At 38.7% G+C, this 20,371-nt stretch overlaps 1 protein-coding gene across 1 annotated transcript in view; it reads right to left on the bottom strand.

The window, feature by feature from the left end:
• The window catches only part of MYH11 (myosin, heavy chain 11, smooth muscle), a 53,872-nt gene that overhangs the window by 20,586 nt on the left and 12,915 nt on the right, over positions 1-20,371 (bottom strand). Inside the window, 12 exon segments of the mRNA XM_010020931.1 lie at positions 1-75; positions 545-718; positions 907-1,080; positions 1,495-1,647; positions 1,813-1,931; positions 2,310-2,405; positions 5,074-5,217; positions 6,235-6,333; positions 7,681-7,744; positions 8,655-8,747; positions 11,089-11,109; positions 12,835-12,937. Of these exon segments, the coding sequence (XP_010019233.1) occupies positions 1-75; positions 545-718; positions 907-1,080; positions 1,495-1,647; positions 1,813-1,931; positions 2,310-2,405; positions 5,074-5,217; positions 6,235-6,333; positions 7,681-7,744; positions 8,655-8,747; positions 11,089-11,109; positions 12,835-12,937 (1,315 nt within the window).

Genomic DNA, 20,371 nt, shown 5'->3' with positions numbered 1-20,371 from the left:
GTTCAGCAGAGAAGTTACATTGTCATTTAGCGGATCCATGTTCTTTGTAAGCCAGGCAGTTGCATTGTAGGTAACCTACAGGAAACAATGCTATGTCAGAAAACTGTACTTGATAAAGAAATCTGGAGTACTCAAGGACACAGGGCACTGTTTTAACACAAAATCATACAAATAATAATAATGTGAAAAGCTTTGTATGGTTGAGAGCCAAGTTGAGTATTTATTTTTACACATACTAGCATCTGAAAAGCTTTGTACGGATATATTGATGGCAGTGCATCTGCCTTTAAAACATGTACTTGCTAGAAAGGAATCCAAATTACTTGGATTTTCAGTAATTCTGGTGCTGTTTTTTTTTGCTTTCATGTGAGCTTCACAACCATGAACGTTTTGCAAATCTTACTTCATGTAATTAAAACAATATATACGTTACATGACTAAAGCCATCCCTTATCAATGCAGGTACTGGACTGTTTCTTTTTCATCATTTGGGCACTAAAGAATCAAAGTTTCCTAAGTCAAAATAGCTCAATGTGTTCAGTACCTTTCCTGCATAGTGCATTATACAGAACTCTGTTTTATCCTTGAGTTGCTTGGCCTTCTGGAATTTGGGATGGTTGCCTTGTTCTTGACATAGTTTCTCCACAAAGGATGTGTCAGTAGCTTTGGGGAACCAGCACTCTTCATCCAGCAGAGCCAGGACACCTGGAGGGTTGGTCTGCAATGTGAGTAATATAAGATCAGTATCATCACAGACAGAGATAAAGAAAGAGCACCACCTTCTTTATCCCTTATGGTAGGAATCCTGCCAACAAAGGATCCTTAAATGGCTGTCTGATTGTACTGATATACAACTGACCGTGATGCAGCCTACACAGCATCCCACCTCTAGAGACATATACTTACTGGTCTTTCAATCAGCTCAATGCAAGGTTGCAGGTCAAGGCCAAAGTCAATGAAATTCCATTCAATGCCCTCTCGCTGATATTCCTCTTGCTCCAATATAAACATTGTGTGGTTGAAAAGTTGCTGAAGTTTCTCATTAGTGTAATTGATGCACAGTTGCTCAAAGGAATTGATCTGAGGAGGAAAAAAGGAAAAAAGTGAATTCCTAATGCTAGTAAGAGACCTTCAAGAGGGAACTTAAATGACAAGATGGAATTTACTATATTCTATTTCTTTTTACATATTGCAATAATTCAAATATAAGGATCCATATTTTTCTAATATAAGGTCTTAAAAATTACAGAAATTTCTAAAGAGGTAAGTAAATCTTTATACTGGGGCTTGATCAATAAATCGTAAAGCCCAGCCCCTGGCTCTAAACACTGAGCCCTGCAGAAACCCAGCAGGAGCATGCTGCCAGCCCCAAGGGAAGGGCTAGTAGCTGGGTGTAGTAGGCCTCTGGCTCTGATGTTAGATTTTTTTCATCTTCTATCCAAACCACTACATGTTAAAAGGGAGTTTACCCAGCTTATCCCCCACAGAAGATACCTCAAAAATCTCAAATCCGGCAATGTCAAGGATTCCCAAGAAGGAAGCACCTTGTCTTTTTGTTTTATCAAGAGCTTTGTTTACACGAGCTAGAATCCAACGGAAAAGTCGTTCAAATTTTGCCTTGGCCAAAGCCTCTATAGCAAAGTCCGCCTGAAATAAAGAAGAGAGAATTGCAAGTGAAAGAAGAAACTCAATTAGCTGCTAATTTCTGTAGGGATAATGAGACAGAAAACCGACATTTCCCTTTAGACAAGATGTAAGAAAAGAGAAGAAGAGAATAGTTTCAGGAGAGCTGAGCAGACTGCAAGTAGATACCTGCTCTTTGGTCTGAGCTTTCTGAACAACATCTCGTCCTACTTTGATCCTTGGGGTTAGAATAGATCTTGTGAAATCTGTCACATTAATACCCATCAGGTGACACACTTTTTGTGCAGCTAGAATAAAAGAGTGAGATTTTATTTCAGAATGAATTTTTCTCTTAGCAGGTCAGTAAGTGTGAATACCAGCAGCTCAGCAAGTATGGGAAGTTATTTATCTTCCTTAAAAGCTCCTCTATTGTACATACGAGAGATGCCAGTTGCCATGAAAGTATTAGTTATGATCCATGCAGCAAATTCACTGTTCATCTATTTATGGATTCAAGATTACTAGAAAAGGTAATAATAATTGAGCAGATTTTAAGTATAGTATATCTTTTAAAGTGCAGTATATATATAATAACAAATAAAAAAATACTGATAAAGAGTGCTTATTCAGCTGCTATTTTGTTAATTTCTTAATGTTAACTATATTTTTAGAGTGGGAAATCATACCAGTATTGTCTGGCATAGATGCTTGATCGGTGTTTCTCTCCTTCTTGAAGACAATATTACCCAGTTGTAGGACAGATGAAACAACCCTCAGTATAGCTGCAAGAGAAAGAGGTAATATAAATGAGGAACAGATGGAGACATTTGGAAAGCTCTATTCTCTGCAATAACAAAGATTCTTTCTACTGCCTGTGGCAGTACCTCTGTACCTCTATGGAAAGAACTGGGTTTGCTTTAAAAGACTGTGCCATGGACTGCAAGAGTTTGAGAGCTGATTGAGCAACAATCTGTGCAGTGAAGTAAACAGGCCAATCTGGGAGCACCAGTACCTCCAAGCTAAGGTGTACTGGCTCCCCAGGCAGACCTCTAAGTCTCAGGAATTCATCTCCCACTCACAGTGGTCTGTAGCACCTTCCCTGCTCAGTCACTAGATAATGTGTATCTGTCTTTAAGACAAAATGAGAAAAAGAAAAAAAGTGTGTGGCACTTCTGAGGCTCCAGTCATGCAGGAACATGGGGATGTTTAGTTGTGCAACTAAAATTATTCATACAAATCTGCGAAGGATTAGTTTAAAGCAAAGTAATTTAATTTTTGATTAGTAAAATATATATAAATGTGATGTTGCCTAACTTCATGTAGTAAAATCTACTGATATGTTACAGATGAGATTGTATGAATCTAGGGAGTTCTATTTGTTTACTTGGTAAACTTACCCAGGAGAAGAACACCGTGCTCAAGGGTTTATGTTTTAGAGCAGCAAGTCAAAGGGGTTTAGATAGTAATATGACTCCTATCATTGTAATGAATAATGCTGCTCTTGACACCAGTACACGTGCCCCAACAGGAGAATGCACCAGTCTTCACCAGTAGCATGATCTGAATTTACCAAAGCTGGGATTTGCATTTCTGCTGTGCAAGACAGGACCTTTTTTGTTAGCATCCCTCAGTCACTGATGTACGGATGGGATGCGGTCGAGCTCTGCTCCTGACTCCCAGAGGTGGTCCAAGGCTCGAGTGATGGGGTGACGCTCTTTCTGCCACCAGGTGTCACTTGGGGCATGGCAATTTGCATCCGTGGGCAGTGCACTCTGGCATGCACTATCTGAAGCCCTGTGCACTACCAGGAACAGTGACAAGTAAAAGCTACGCAGACATGTCTCTGGCAAGCCCCCATTTTCACGATAGTTTAGTTGTTCCTTCATGCTCTTTTGCTTTTATTTCTCTTTTCTCTGAATTGGTGAATACAAATATGAGCTATTTGAGTCTGTTCCACTTCTTTCAAAATTAAATCAGAATGTTTCGCAACTGCTTCATGCTAGTTGTTAGAAAGTTCTGAAAAAAAAAATGGTTTAAATGGTCACTGTTAGAGTTGCCTTGAATTCAGCAGTTTGGTTTGGATATGTATGGAGTTCTTCCACACATCCTTCCATCTTCCCTTTCATAAACACAAATTACCATGTGTTATAGTACTTTTGGATGCTGACAACTACACTGATGTGTGGAACTCAAATGGGTCAGGAACACATCATGTTCCTCCCACAAGCAGGACTCTACAATTTAGAAGACTTATAAGAAAAAGCCTTGCAATTCTTCATTCAGATGGACAGCAAATATTGTGACAATTATTTTATCTGATCCGTGTTTCAGTTACTGTATTGAGATGCCCTGTGCATCACCAGTTTTTCTGTTCTTCACAGAGATAATTTCTCTTTGATGATATATACTCTATTTCCAATATAGGTGCTGATTCTTCAATATTTCTTTCACTGTGTTTCCAGCAAGGGCTGCCAGGTAAACCCTTTTAAGGAGGTGGTTTGCAGTTTTCGTTATTGGCTTCAGCTGCTCCCACTGGTACCCACTGCAGCAATGGGAAAAGGTAGGCCACTGTAGTAATTTTTTAAGTGGAATTTTTCAAGTAGAATTTTTCTAACAACTACCTAAAAGCAGTAGATCATAATTAGTTTTTCTTGCAAGGCAAGAACAGTCACTATTACCCACAAGACTTCCTGAAGCATCATCCTGTTTAATACAAAAATGGCAGTGATTTCAAGGAGGCTGGTAGCATTTCATGTCACGACTGACAGCAGTTTCAGTGTCTTCACTGCCAGTCTGTTCTCAACCCCTGCCATCTTCTCCCAGGTTCCTGCTGCTGGTTTCTGTTGTCTTCAGACACTGTACTGCCATCAGTTCAGTTCCTTGTTGTCACTGGCTCTGACCTTGCTGCTTGTGTTATGTGATCTTGATCTGGTGTTTAGATCCTGCTTTGATCCTGATTGCACAGGACTGAGTTCCCATATCATTCTTAACATAAGGTAGAAACAAATCTGTGCTTGAGAAGCTTTGCCGTATGAGAGAACCATCATTCTCCTTCCATAATACATCTATAGTTTAGTTAAACTAATGCCTCCTGAGAGGGAGGGAAATCTATGGGTACTAATTATTAGTGCACTTAGAAACAATAGATAGGTAATGATGGGTTACAGTTTTACACAGAGGAAATCAGAGGCAAAGAAGATAAATGACATGGGTACATTTAGAATCCTCCAGTTGGTGGTTCATGCAAGATCACGTACGTATGTTTCTCCAGAGAAACATGGACATAAAAACCAAATAATCTTAATTTTCTTATATGAACGTAGAATCTTACTTCATCTGCTTATTTTGCAAAGTGATTATTCTGGACAGAATGAACCTCTGCATTTGCATCTCTGTATAGTGTCACTTGCAGATGTATACCTTCTACACAGCCTTGCTAATAATTCTCACCTATCTGTTCCTCCTCAGTGAAGCCCATAATTGTCATGGCTTCCAAGGTCTCCTGGAACATCTCATCATCTTGTTGAGAAGGAATAGGCACGTGGCCATTAGATAGAAAGGTATAATTACCAAAGCCTTCCAGCAACAGGTCATCTAAAAAGCAAAGAAGAAAAGCTTTACTTAAGTGCATCAAATTAATGCTCTTAGTTCTTGAGTTCTCCCAATGAACAACAGGAAAAAACCTAGTGTTTTCATGAGTGTTTTCTTCTTGTATGATGAGTTTAGGGTTTTGTAGTGCGCAAGTATTTTCAAAACAACTTCATTTAGCAAGCTTGATTGTGTTATGTTTCCAGTTTGCATTAGGAACTGGGGAATGTCTCTGCCCCTTGGTGGAATTTTGCACTCTCTGTATTCAAATCTGAGCCATTCTTCCCAAAAATCTTTCATTTAATGCCATATTTAACCTACTCAAAATTACATCTCTTCCTATGGGGATTCATATCAGATTATTATAAGAATGGAACCAGGTACCAACCATAGTGGGCCAGACCAAAAGCCTCATGGCTTTTGGGGACAACAACAGATTCTTAGGTAAGGAGCATAAAAACCAGGGAAAACATAGATTTAACCATTGCTTTATACATTCTTTAGCAACCAGTGATTTAGGGAAAGTTGTTGTATTTGAACCATGATGTTCCAATACTTATTATGCCTAATAAGTTTTTTTTGATCCACTTACCCTTTTCACCTTCTCAACATTCTGAAGTTTCACAGTGTAACAATATGCTGTGGAAGAGATATTCTCCTAATTTATTTTAAAACCACAAGCCAATATTTTTATTGTGAACCCCAAATTCTTCTTTGTAAAAAAAATTATGAATAACTCTTCCCTGTTCCTCACCTCACTGTCATTCAAGGTGGGATCCAAATGGGTTTACATCTGTAAATTGAACCATCCTGTGAACTGCAGATAACCTGGCTCAAACAGGTGGACATCAATTGAAGCTTTCTAATAATTCACTTGAGAGAATTATTTTCTGTAGCTAAAGAGCTATTTATTTATACAAAGGATGGAATTACATATAATTAAAGAAGTTAAGATAGATTACTTGAGTAAGCCATTGCTCAGACTGTTCAATGAGATCTAAGAATCATTAGAAAGTAACTTACTTCTCATTTGTTCAGAAGCTCCAGCAATCAAATAGTAAAAGATATGAAACGTCCTCTCATCTTTAGCCTGCCGAATAGCACGAGATTTTTCAAGCAGATCTGTTTGTCAAGTGTTAGAAAAAAATCAGTAACATATTTCGGTCCTTCCTTAATTGTACCATCAGTAGCATTGTAGAAATATTTGCCACAAGTTTGTCTAACATGGACAGGTGTTTGATTCTGCGGCAGGAGCTCTGGTATTGGTATCGTTCTCAGCACAATAAGCAGCTCAATTTCCTACCTCCTATTGAATAGTGAATGCTGGTAATCATGGTAATAAGCACGACAGTAGACATAAATGCTTCTCAAATCAGATATATAAAAATAGGATTCACAATATAATTCAAACCACTTTTAAAATGAAGTGCCAATATGATTCTTTCAGCATAAGGTGCGGCTGCTGGAATAAAAGCTCTTGAAGCCAGCATTGTAGGTATAAAAGCAATAAAAGAAAACTTCATTTATGGTCCATTTTTGTGAACATAAACTACTAAAAATGAAGTTGATAATAGTGTATTTCATCATGTCAGTTGTTCACTCTTTAAAAGCTATAGTGCTGTAGGGCAAATGTCAGTTAATACCAAAATATTTAAACCCTGTTTTTTTTCTAAAGATCACTTGTCAAAATAAGAGCAGAAAGATGAACTGTTGCTTGATGCTATATCCAAGAACTAAAGTCCTTCTTCACAGCTGCATCTTTCTTTCTCATTTATTGGAGTAAGCATCTCCTTTTCTATGCAAAGCTCAGGACCCTTTCCTTACAGATGCCAGGGTGTATAGTGCTGAGGGTGAGATCATACTGAGAACCTGGACTTCATCCTAACCTCAGGACCAGGACAAAGTACCAAACCTGGACTTGGAACTGGGAAGCACTCTCCAAATTCCTGGGTAAATTGTAGTGATGATACCAGTCATTCAGTGTTATGTTGAAAGTGCCTGTCACAACACTAGTAAGAAACAGTAAAGTTTCAAGACTTTTTATGCAGCTGGAAACGTAGACCACAGGGAACCTGTGCAGGATCACACTGGTATGAGACAAAACGACAGTATAGCTCTCAAGATCACATGCAATCTTAACCACAAAACAATCTTTTCTCATTATTGTATTACTGGGACTCCACTTTTAAAGTCCCTGCCGTTGCCTTAGGTATGGTGCTTCCATTTCTGAAGCTATATATGGGGAATAGCACACTCTCCTAAGCTGAGAAAACAGACCTGAAAATGTAAACATGAATGTAAGGCAAACTGAGAAGCTGGTATCAGCATAAATGGAGCCAATTCCCTCCATCTTTGTTTATACCAGCCCCAGCAATATTTGCCTTTCTTAGACATGCAATGAAGCTTGTTTATCTTACTTCCTTTTGCTGACCCTAGTTAGCTTCCAGTGCAGCTCACTGAAAAGGATACAAGTCTCTATGTTTGCTCCGACAATGTAGCCTGTCACATCAAAGTTGATGCGGATGAATTTGCCCTGTGAATGAAAAGATTTAGATTCAGCTGTTCTTTCAGTTTATGCCAGGTTTTCCTCTATTAGTGTTTAGCCTGTTTAATAAGACACATACATCATCCTCTTAAGAATAACATGTCCCTCCTGCAGGGACAAGTCATGGAAAAGCCTGAAAGGAGGTGAATGTCTCTAATATTCCCACTGAAGAGATTTGTCCCCATGTTCCATTCAGGTACTTAGAGGAAAGGAGTCCTCCCTACCGGGCTCGGCTTTTGGAAGCTGGGGATGTGACCATATCTGTTTTCTACTTTGATTTCCACGATGTCAATGAAGGAATAGCATTGGATCTGCATAACTCCCTCTGCTAAGATTCACCTGCATGTATCCCTCAGCTTTGCAGGGAGAGAGCAGAGGTGGGAGAAGAGGGTCTGCAGGGAAAACAAGCACCTGCCAGCACTCACAAAAAAAAGTGTCATCAAATAGTGATAGCCCTCACTCAGGTCACATCAAACTTGGATCTGAATGACTGTTTTTTCTTTCTCCTGTAATTTTGAATTTAATATATTAACCACTCTTGCTAAGTAACAGTCACACCTTAGAAGCTATATGATCAACAGTGGTTAGTAAAGAAAGAGAAAGTATAGATTTTGTTTGCAAAGATTCTATGTCCTGGAGCAGGAATTGACTTTGGAAGGCCACACACAGACTGCTAAACTGTGAGAGGACAGTGGTACTGTTATGTTTGAGCTTGATATTTAATCTTCCATAAGGCCAAATTCGTGTTTCAGAGAGGAATTCTACATTGTTTTTAAGGTATTAGTTTTAAGATGCCCCTTAGAGAGAAGCAGTGATGAGGGCCACTGTCTGAGCATGGTGTTTTAGAAGATGTTGTACCTCCCCCCTTCACAGACCCAACTTGATTTCTTCTACTTACAAATCTGGAGGAGTTGTCATTCTTCACAGTTTTGGCATTTCCAAAAGCTTCAAGGATAGGGTTTGCCTGTAGAAGCTGTTTTTCCAGCTCACCCTAAAATTCATTCAGAAGTAGTTAACCCTAAACTTCATAATTGCTTAATTAAAACCAACACATGGACACTGGAGAAAAATGTGTCAAATAATTTAAGCCTCTTTTTTTTTTTCTGTTGGATACTGCACTTCATGTGGATTTGTTTTCATTCTCTGTTAATCTTTGTGTTTATGTATTTGTGCAGTTGACTGCTGTCCTGTATGCATGACCCTTTTCCAGCCCTGCTGCCTATGACAGATCAAAGTCTATTAATCTGTTTAGCACCATGACTGGCCTTTCTTAAAAATAAAAGGGTCATTCAATGTGCAATATATTTTTTTCCAGTTTAATATGATTTTTAGAATGGATATTCTTAAAGGAACCTCTAGCATGTCTTTTTCAAGTTAGTTTATTGAGATCCTTTGCTAGCAAATGACGATGTAATTAGAATAACTTGCCGAGAATCATTTTAATATAATGCAGCACAAAGCTACAAAGCAGATTTCATCAGGTCTATTAATAATGATCCATGCAAGGCTATTTAGGTTAAATATGGAAATGCATTGATTTATTTCAAACCAGGATAATGAATTCTCATGCAAACACACAAATTTCACATTATATTGTTAATTGTGATTGGTAATTGCTAATGAAACAAATCATGCAATGAAACAAGCATGCATTTAATACTTGTATTTCTAAACAAATCGATGAAGTTGAAAAAATCCTTTGCTTTGAATACAGCTTTTCTGAACCTTTAATTCAGTTCTGTCCTATGAGGTCATTCACTTTCACATTTGCTTTTCATCACCTTATTCTTTGAGTGCTAGTCTACAGTGACATGCATTGTTTTAAATAACTCACCCTGAAAAGGAAAAAATCCTTGATAGATAACATGATACAATTTAAAAAAAAAATAAATTAGAAAATAAGTCAATATTTAAATTGAAGCTAGGGGAAATAATTTAGGAAATGAAAGTGCTTTCCAATTAGTGTGCAAAACTGGTAGCCTTTTTCTAAATGCCATTCCTGAATGTCTTGTAACCTATATGACAATGATGACAGCTGCCTCAAAAATATCATTCAAAAGCAACAGATAGTTAACAAATGGCTAAACTTATCTGCATGGTCATGAGACAGGAGAATGAGCACCTTCCTAAGAACATAGATCTACTACCTACGTGCTGGAAGAAGAGGGCAGGTAGATTTCCAAACAAGCTAATACAGGAGTCCAAGAATAAGTAATGAATTCCTAAAAGTCCCTGAAATTCTCTGTACTGAGCAACTATTTCCAGTTACACTCTGTAGACTTAAAAACTCCACTATAAGCATGGAGTGTTGCTATAATCAGATAGTGGCAGCAAGAACAAAGCCTTGTCTGCTAAACTGAGACAGGTACCACCTTCTTCTAGTGAAAACTGAACTATGACATAAACCTGGGATATAAAACTGTGGTTCTAAATTAACAGCACTGTATGCAGCTGGAAGTCCACTGAACTCCAGAGTTGCCTGTGCCAGTAATGAATTAGGATTTTTGCAGCACCAAATGCAAATGAAGTCAAGCGAAATACTAAATTAACTAAGGGGCAATACATTGCCTTTTGTCATGGTCAAAGTCTGAGAGGCAGCAGCCAGCATGGGGAAAAAAAAAAGACTCCATAAGAAAAAAAAAGATCCCATTAGCCTGGAACAAAAATATGAAGAATATGCCAGCAAATGGGCAAATTGGTATGCTGATACGGCACACCACAATACAGAAGGGGTCATGAGGGCCAGTAAGAAACTGCTGTAATACACCTGTAGACACACGCTGCAGTGGGAATTGCTCTGTTACACATCATAGCAGCCAGGACATGCTAACTCTTGTGGATGTGAACAATTCTCAACAGTTACATGAAAATGTAAAGTTGACAGCAACATCACATGGAAAGCATGCAGCCAAACAAACCAATCAAACACTGTGAGGTTTAGGAATTATTTCACAACAGTCCTAAAAAGTTCAACCTGAAGCACAGAAAGCATTTGGGTATTTTCACTGAGAAATCACATTGTGCAATGTCAGGCTGAGTGGCTCTTTCAGGATCGTGGGAAATTTCAGTCAAACTACGGCAATTTGAACACACAGATAAAGAAGAGAGTGATACTTGAAAGATGGCCCTGCCTGTGTCAGACCTCATTCTTTACCATGGAGCCTGATACAGTTAGGGTTGATTTGTGAGAGCATTTGGTGCTATTGTTGCTTTTTATCATATCATACAACATATTTCAACATAATCCTTTTTAAATTTTTCATGGTGCAACAATAGCATGCAGATCTACACTCAGTGCCTTAAACACACATCAAACAGTCTAAGTTACTCACGTAAGAAAAAGATGGACCTTGCTGTATTGAATAACATGGTATAAAACATGTGTCAGTATCATTTCCATTACACAGATATTTTTATTGGTTTTCCTGTATTAAAATAACCAATACACAGTTTTCATGCAAATAAACCAGGAGTACAAATACAAACAATCGATTGCAGACACAGCAAGAGTACAAATACGATTAACATACATAAAACATTTTAACTGAAGGGAAAAAAGAACAACCCTGAAGCAAAGGGATGGGATTTGGATCCAGTCCCAGGTTAGTCTCCCAGGACCTGACAAGGACAGATATTTTAATGGTAAATCTCCAGTTCTTCTCTAGTGCAACTGACGTATTTTGCTATTTATTATTTTTTAATGACTGAAATTGCAGTGTCAGTAGTCACAGTCCTTGAATTATTATTTGTCAGCGTGTTATAGAACAACTTAGACTTTCTCTTAGCTCCCATCTGGTCGATATTTCCCTTAAGGTCCATCTCAGGGCCAATTTGATCCTGAGACTTGCATAATTCTCAAGAGGAACCAGCAGCAACTGCAGTTACATGCCCACTAGGGATGGCCTTGAAACCACAAGTTCATTTCCCCCAGCCACTGAGCAGGGAGCCATTAGGAAGAAATAATGTTTTGCATAAACATTCAACAAAGGAAAATGATGCCTTTACCCTTGGACTGTTTCCACTAAATTTAATCACAGATTTCTAGAAAATAGTACCCAGAGGGACATCTACTCCCTCCTCTGCCCCAAAGCGAAGTCTGCTGTATATAAATGATTATTTATGGTGGAAGAGACTAGGCTGCACACCCTGTGCTCTGGAGTCCTTTGCCAGTGTACAGGGTAGGCAAGGGCAGCTGCAAGACCCAACAGAGGTATGCTCAGGAGATTTTTATTTCATCCCCCACTACCCTGCTATTTACTTAGTTTGAATGCAGTCTTGCATTTGGGACACACTTAAATGTCCTCCTGAATTCAGCCTGTGTTGTCATAAAAGTGACTTGCTACTCTTTTTTTTTTGCAGAAGTTTGAGTAACATTCAAAAGGCTGGAAATTACACAGGACCTGGAGTTGTGTCATTGAAAACAGCAAAGACAGCTCAAGCCCCACCCACACTAATGGTCTCCGGGAACTGGGCAGGTATAACCTTGTATTGTGTGTTTGAGCAAGAAAATAAACTTTAGTCACTAAGGCAAAACTACTACAAATTTTGAAGGTAGAAAATACTTTTTGAAAAACTGTGTCTTTCAAAATTATTCTCTCTCACAGAGGAGTAAAAAGACAAGTTTTATATGAAGACTTTTCAGTAGCTAGTAAGAAAAGTCGCTTGCTAACAAAGCCAATCAAAACTCTGGAAGTTTAAATACTGGTAGACATTTTTGTGATGCAGTTGGACAATGTGTTAGTTAAAGGCTTTCCCAAACTTCTTAGTTGCTAGAGGCCAAGGGTAAAATAAGGACCTGGCCCTTGCAGACTTCAAGGCCTTCATACTAGGCTATAAATAGGTGCTATGCATATGGAAAGCTATGAATATTTTTCTTCTAGCGAAGTACGTTCTGATTTGATGCCTAAAGGGGTGTCAAATAAAAGTTTTTCCATAAACATAGAGCTGTGGCATAATTATGTACTCTTAATATGTTGACTGGCAAGCCACAGTTGTTGGCTTGGTGTTAGCACAGTCAGCTAGCTCAGTACAGTCCTAACAGGCTTGAAGAAGAGTTGAATATGGAAGAGCTCACTTACAGTAATGGTGGTGTCCTTTTTGCCCTTATGTGATGAAGCAACAACAGCCAGATACTGAATAACCTTTTTGGTATTTTCTGTCTTGCCAGCACCAGATTCACCTCTGAGGGGAAAGAAAATAACACAAAAAAAGGCATGTAACTAGTGGATTTCTTCTGCCATGTGGTGTATTTAGTGTTTAAATACAGGACTGGAAACTGCCCAGCTCAGTATTTACCCCAGAACTCCATCTCCACAAATCCACCCGACTTCAGCATGCAAAGAACGCATTATCAGAGCTGTATCTCTGCCCCATTAGTATTCTGACTGGACATTGGGCCATTTAAGGCAATTCTAAAACATGATGTATTTTTGAATGACAGTTCATCTTGCTCTGGCAGCATCTGAACATTTATGAGAAGTGGAGCTGGCAGGGAGTCTGCTTGTATTTTAAGATGAAAAAATACAACATTAACTATGATGTGGTACAGCAGTAAGAAAAAACATCAGCAGTAATACAACAATTTTCTCTTTGGAAACTTCAGCATTAAAGTACAATAACAGCTTGTATTGGTGGTGGAGAACAAGTGAATGATCCCGCCTCCTCTGAACTACTTGTTCAAATGCTCTTTGAATTAAGCGGGGCCAGAGCTGTGACTGCCCGAGGTGTCCCTGCTAGCCAGGTAGTAAGGGACATCTCGTGTGGGGAGATGTCTGAGCTGTGTTCTGTGCAGTGTTCCTTGGGAAGCAGGAAGACAGTCGTAACTTTTCACCTCCCAGAGGACTCCCAGGGTTAAGTTTATTTACAATTCTTAATCCCTCTCTTAAAGTAAAATAGTGATTTTCAAGGTACGTGGGCCAGATTTAGTCTTTTCTCAGAAGAACATTTCCAGTCTACTTTTCCCTCTCACATTACATCATTGCTGTGAAGAGGGCAACACTCTAAATGTAAGTTGGACCTCTTTTTCTTCGCATTTAAAATTTATTTAAAATAAAAAGAACAATACATTCAAAGATCCCATGGATATTTGTCAACTCTTTTGAAGCTGAAACCATTTAGCTGGATTCATTGCAATTCTGCTTCTTTTCCTAATTAGGAAATATAGGACTTAATTTTCCCTACCAAGGGACCAGTGATAAATAGACATAAAAAATATGGGTAAGTGCTGGGCAGAACTTCCAAGATGGAATGACATTGATGTAAACCTTAGGAAACCAGAAACAATTCCTGCCTGAGGTACGACATGATAAGAAGTGTTTCTTCTGGCTTTTAGAGTTTTATCAGAAATAATTGAGATTAATATGTTCCTTTTCACAAGACCTGGGTTAATTCCACAGTTTAGAGGTTGGATTCATCTTTGCCTGGGCTTCAGTGCTAAAACATTTCCATGTTTTATTGATAAAAATTAAGTGTCCTGGGAACAATTCCAAACCAAGCACACCAATTTGAAAACATATGCATAAAAAGTTTTCAAATAAACCTACCTTACAGCTTTGTTTCTTTGGAAAAAAATGAAAAAAAATACCCCAACAACTTTCTTCAAACAAACTCCAGGCTTTGAACTATTCCATTTTATTAAAGGTTATTTATAGTTCATCACTACATGAATTGCATTTCCTTTCTCCCAGGGCAACAGTGCCCATCATTTGGCTTTCCCCTGAATCCCTGCGAGTATTACCATATATGGCATCATTTTACTTGTAATTATCGTACCGTACTGTAATGCTCGAGCTACTTAACGTTTTGTTCTATGTTTTCATCCTTAACTCTTTGCTCCTGCACAGGCTGAAGGTTTTCCTATTTTCGGCAGATAACTTTGAGGCTTTTATTTCCTTTTGCAGTGGATAATGAAAAGTTCTTCAGCATGAAATGGAAATACTTCAACATGAAATAGAGAGCAGACAGGATCAGATTGTGAGCTGGTATGAGGAGTCCCACGTTTCTAAAAATCTACATGCTCTCTCAAGCTCAGTGACTGAATTTTTAAAGATGGGTGTTTTCCTTGCAAGCATCATTCAGTGGTTTTGGCATGGACCATACACAATGTGTTTACTCCAAGGAGACATCTCCTCTATTCTGAGTGCCCGTTTTCAGCAGTATTTGCCCCTAAATTATGTTCCAAAGTGGGTATTCACAGTATAAATGCTGTTACCACTGTACTAATCACAATCTTTTGGGCGTAGACTGATCATTTGTTTTACTGAAGCATCTGAAATCGTTCTTGTGGCCTGCCATACACAGAGGCAGCACATTTACTGCCAGTGCTGTCCTCAGACAAGCAACACAAAAAAACCCAAATCAAAAGCAAGTCCCATTGACCAGTACTTTATCTACTTTCCATACATGCAGTACTTTTCTACTTTCCATGCTTTCTTTTGTCCTAAGAAACTCCTTGGCTTTCCCAGAGCAAAAGGGTCCATTAGGCTTACAGGCTTGCTCTTTTAAAAACACCACTCTTACACTGTGTGGCATAGGTCAAATTTATTCTTCCCCCGTTTCCTGCCAGGCATTGTTTTAGGAACTCAATACAGGATTTAAAGCACATAAGCTCACATATATAGTGCTCAGTTATAATACAGGTTTTGAACCACATAAACTATTAAATCCTCCGTGACTTGGCGGTCCTGGGGTAAAAGTTGGATTTGGTGATCTTAAAAGCCTTTTCCAACCTACTTGATTCTATGATTACCTTCACTTTACATGAAAATTATCCCAGTTAGAAGAGGTTTCCAAATCACAACAAGCAAGTTGGCCCCACCTGTGGGGTGAGCCTGTGGGGTAGCTAGGAATCTTTTACATGTGGGTATAACAGAAGAATCAATTTTAGATATTTGATTTTTTGTGGGGTTTTTTTTTGTTTGTTTTGTTTTGTTTTTTCCAGAATTTGAGAGCTTTCTATATTATTATAATAAGACTTAGCTTAATTCCACTTTTGGAAGTATCTAAAAAGTAACAGAAGAATTTATTTTCACCATTTGTTTCAGTAAGCAATGAACAACAAAAATTGCCCATTCACATGTCTCCTAATCAGGCTACGATGGCTCTGTGGGAAGCCTCTGTGCATAGAGCACTCAGTGAGGTGCTCTAAATCACATCAGGGCTTGGCAGGCTTCATCCTGCAGTACAAGATGTGCAAAGATAACGAACATCTTTGTCCTAGACCACCTGAACCCCACTAGAGACTTGTCTCAGAAGCCAGTCTACTGATCCTACTAGTTTACTTATAAAAAATTTCCCAAAAGAGACCAAGCTGGTCCAGTACCAAGCTCCACCCCGGGTCTAAAGCTACACAAGATATCTGTATGGGAGAAGAGCCAGACAGCAAGGCTTGACAGCTCCAGCCTTTGAGATTTAGTGAGCTGGGAAAGAAAAGAGTTTAGCTCTCTTGTGGAGGAGTCTTTTGACTAATGGGGCTTTGCAGGTTGGAGGATGTTCTGGATGTCTCTGCTTCCTGACACGTCAGGGGAGACAGTGGGCTGAAGTCCCATGGCTGGGTGAGGCTCTGGAAAGTTTGCCCAAAAAGAGAGAGGAGAGGAAGAGGAAAAGGGCAAGATGGTCACTGCCTCACCCAATATTTTGTCTGTTACTGTATAAAATTAAGTGGAAATAGCACCCTCCTACCATGTGTTTTTATAGAAGGTATTCAAACTAAATGCATGTATTAAAAAAAAAAAAAAGTAGAAGGTAATAAAAAGGATTTGATCATATGTACAAATCAAATGTTTAACAAGCATTTGTTTTCACAGGCTTCACATTATCCCAAACATGCAGATTTTTGATCAGATTTTTTTCTCATTCATTTATGGTGATTTTTTTCCTTAACTGAAACTTGTGTATTTAGCCACATCTGCTTTCTTGAAAACATTATACCCACTGTTTTCAGGAAGTGGCTAAAATCTGATAACCTCAAGACCAGAGAGGTTGAAGGAGAAGATCATTAAAACACTCATGTGCTTAGCTAAACAAATAAGCACCTGTGAAATTTTTAGTAAAAAACCTTTTGAAAACTTCAGGGGAATCCACTTGCATCTTTAGAAATCAAACTACCTAAAGGTCAGAACTCTCCTTTGAGGGCTGGTGCCTCTACTTATATTGGTAGACGCTTGAAAAGTCACAAGCGTGTTCACTGGCCATTGCTTAGTCCAATTCATGCTTAATGGCTGATGCACTGAGTTTGCTCCGGTCTCTGAGCAACTGGACAGATTTCTTGGGATTTTTTCTTCAGCAACATGTAATGTGCTGGTCAACACAGACCAGCATGGTCTTTGCAGCAGTGAATACAGTATATTTCACAGCCAATTCAGATGCCAAACAAGAGATGCTGCACTGGGGGAGGCCTAAGCACAGGCAGGAGTTTCAGGGAATATCAATAACTAGGCAGAGCAGTGAAGGCCGGCCAGAACAGTAGAAGGACTGAAACATGAGGATGGAAAAGTCTTAACTGCCTTAGTTTTCAGACATATAAAATAGTAAGATCCCATGCCCTTAGTGCAGTATTATATATTGTGTATTATATATGTTATGTCATGCTATGCTCTAATAATGCAGCCACAGATACAATAGTTATTAAGCACAGCCATGGCATAAGGTTTCTCATGTTCCAGAGAGGCAGCTTGTAAGTGTGCATGATAAGACGTGGGTTTTAATGCTGACTGTGAAGTGGCAGAGAGCAATTGGCAGGGAATGACATGAGAGGATGTTCAATGATGCTGCCCATGAGAATGAGGTAATAGCAGAAAGGATGAGTGCACAGAGGAGAGCAGATCAAAGGCAGCATGTGTGTAGTTATTAATAAAATGTAGATGAAATAATGAGATCTAGGAAAGACAGGGAATTCTGCTGAAACATTAGAACCTATGAGCATTAAAGACAGATGGAGTATTTTAAACATACCACAGTTAATCACACAGAGGGTAGGGGTTGAGAAAGAATGCAAACAATACTTAACCACATGAGGGTAGGTTCAATGAGCTAAGGGTGAAGACCTGAGAATGGGTATATTTATACTCAGAAACATGGAACCATGCCTAGTTCTCAGATCTATGCCTCTGCCTGTGCCCCAGCAGCATTTCAGGCAAGTCCCAGGCACTCAACATCCCACCAGGCCTTTGGTTTCCAGGTGAGCTCCACTAACAATGGAATAACCTTGTAGAAGTAGTACAAAGCACACAGCACAAAGTACTTAAAAATGAAGTGCACAATTCCTGCTTGCATTTTCATAGCAGTTTTTTGGCTATCCTGCTGAATTCCCATAGGGTTAAAAAGTTATTTGTGGGATATGGGTAGCAATATGTGAAAGAATGCAAGAGCCTACGCTGCAGCATCACTAAACATAAGTGAGTTTTTGGCAGGCTTCAAACTACTCATATATGAATCCTTACAGCTACATTTGTGACAATTTAGGTACCAGGCCTTGGAAAGTTTGGGTCTGTAGCTATTTAAAGAGAATATCCCAGCTAATCAATGCCTTGAAGTCTTCAGTTATTGTTATATATTTTAGGCAAAAAGACAATTCCTTAGAATATTTAACAATTCTTTAACGCAAATTGATTCCACTTGACAGCTGCCCAGCTGAAAGCCAAGTGAGCTTTCTGCTTTCTGTACAGCCAAATAAGGCCACCAAAGATGATAAACCAGTACTGGTTTGTGTACATTGATTTTAGCTTGACTAATCTTTTTGGTTTAAAAGACATGCGAGGACTGTTTTAAGCTATGGCTCATGATGTCCATCCAACATACAGCAGTTATTCTAAACATCTCAATGAATCACTGACTGTGGCTGTTTTCAAAATGGGAAAGACATTTAATTCTGTCTATTTTATGTATTACTGGTGTGAAACAACTTAGGTTTCCAGCTTAGCTGGCCAGGTGAAAAAAAAAAGGCATTTTCAGTATTAAATAGCTATCAGAAGTGGATCCTTTAATGGATTTTCATTAAGAAAAAGACATAGATTTGCAAAAGGAAGTCCCTTTCTTAAAAATCCTAATATTAAAAGAAAAGTTAAAAAAAGAAGAAAGTTATAAAAAGAAGAAAGTTAAAAAAAGATCTGAAGGTTTTTACCAATGGAAAGATAAACTAAAGTACAAGAATAGAAGGAGGAAATGGATATTGTAAATTAGTCTACATTACCATAACATATTTCACCCTGGGAAGGACATGACGGTCAATTTTTATTTCATCATTGCAGCAATTTGGGGTTTTGTTTTAGTATTAATGCATTTTTGGACAGACCTGTGATTGCTATACTTACGTATTACAACAGAGGCTAGAGCTATGCTAGCCCTTGTGGTACCAGATACAGTATAGAATTTTACTTTTCCTTAGGTGATTATTTTTTCCAGTCAACACTGGCACTTCCACCTAGCTGTACAGCTGGTGATCAGTTGCATTGCTTTTTAAAACTGTAGTATAAATATATATTCAGTCAGTCAGTAGCCACATTTTCACCTAAAACCAGCCTAAAACCAGTTCAGTTTGAGATTATGTATACATACAATATTTGACAGACTACAGCATCACTGCATGAACCTGCTATAAATAGTATGCATGTCATCTTCTGCAAACAATAATTACTATTTATACAGATTCAAATCCTATCTTTGATCAGGAAAACTGAAAGACGCCTAATACAACAAACAAAATTGTGTTCAAGGTATCTTTGATGTCATTCAAGTAAATAAAACCAACTAAATAGCAACAGAGGAATGGAGAAATAGGAGATCCCTGCCCAATTCAACAGTCTGAGTTTTTTGCAAAATAGGTAGGGATGATAAACCAGTGGAATTTTGTGGAGTTGTAAGTTGTGCAAAGCAAGGCTTATTGCAATGAAATTGCTGCCTGACACATGATACAACAGCTGAACCCCCATGCTGGCTCTGTCTGAGCACTGGCAGGTCAAAACTCAAAGAGTTAGGCCTTCAGCAAGCCAGGATATGTAAAAATCAGAGTTCAAAACAGGGCTGGCTTAGCTGGTATTTCACTACTGCCTAAACCAATCACATAGAGACTGCAGAAGGGTCCAGCTTGCGCTCTGCTGCTGAGCCCTCCTAGCCAGCACAGCCCTTCCTCATGCACAGCTCAGGGGTGGCCTCTGCCAGCAGGGAGGTACCAAGCCTTTCCTCTTCTAGCTGCAGTATATGCAAACAGCATAAAACAACAGCATCAACAAGAACGATCACTTTTTTTGGCAATGACCACTGAATTAAGAAGTTGTGGTGAGCCACCAACAGCTAAAAATGAAAAAGAGTATGATAACTATCTGGGATGCTCTGTGTTCCTCTGTTTTCTCCGTTCTTCAGCTTCCTCTAGGAACCTTTTAAAATCCTTGTTCTCTCTACGCACATTTTTACAGCCACACTCCCCAACTGTTTGTTGTAAACTCTTAAATCTCTAAATTCAGAAAGTCAATTTAAAGAAATAACTTTGTGCCTTAAATACTTCCTACAACACTGATATCTGTTTTTTATTTTATCAACATTTGTACCTACTGGAGCAGATGTAGGATTGGAGCTCAAGCTTACTGAAGGTGAGGAGACTATGTTCCATCAGAATTTGAA

Source organism: Nestor notabilis, unplaced genomic scaffold (genome assembly GCF_000696875.1).
Source record: "Nestor notabilis isolate BGI_N333 unplaced genomic scaffold, ASM69687v1 scaffold11568, whole genome shotgun sequence".
Classification (NCBI taxonomy): domain Eukaryota; kingdom Metazoa; phylum Chordata; class Aves; order Psittaciformes; family Psittacidae; genus Nestor; species Nestor notabilis.
This window is presented reverse-complemented; position numbering and strand designations above follow the sequence as displayed.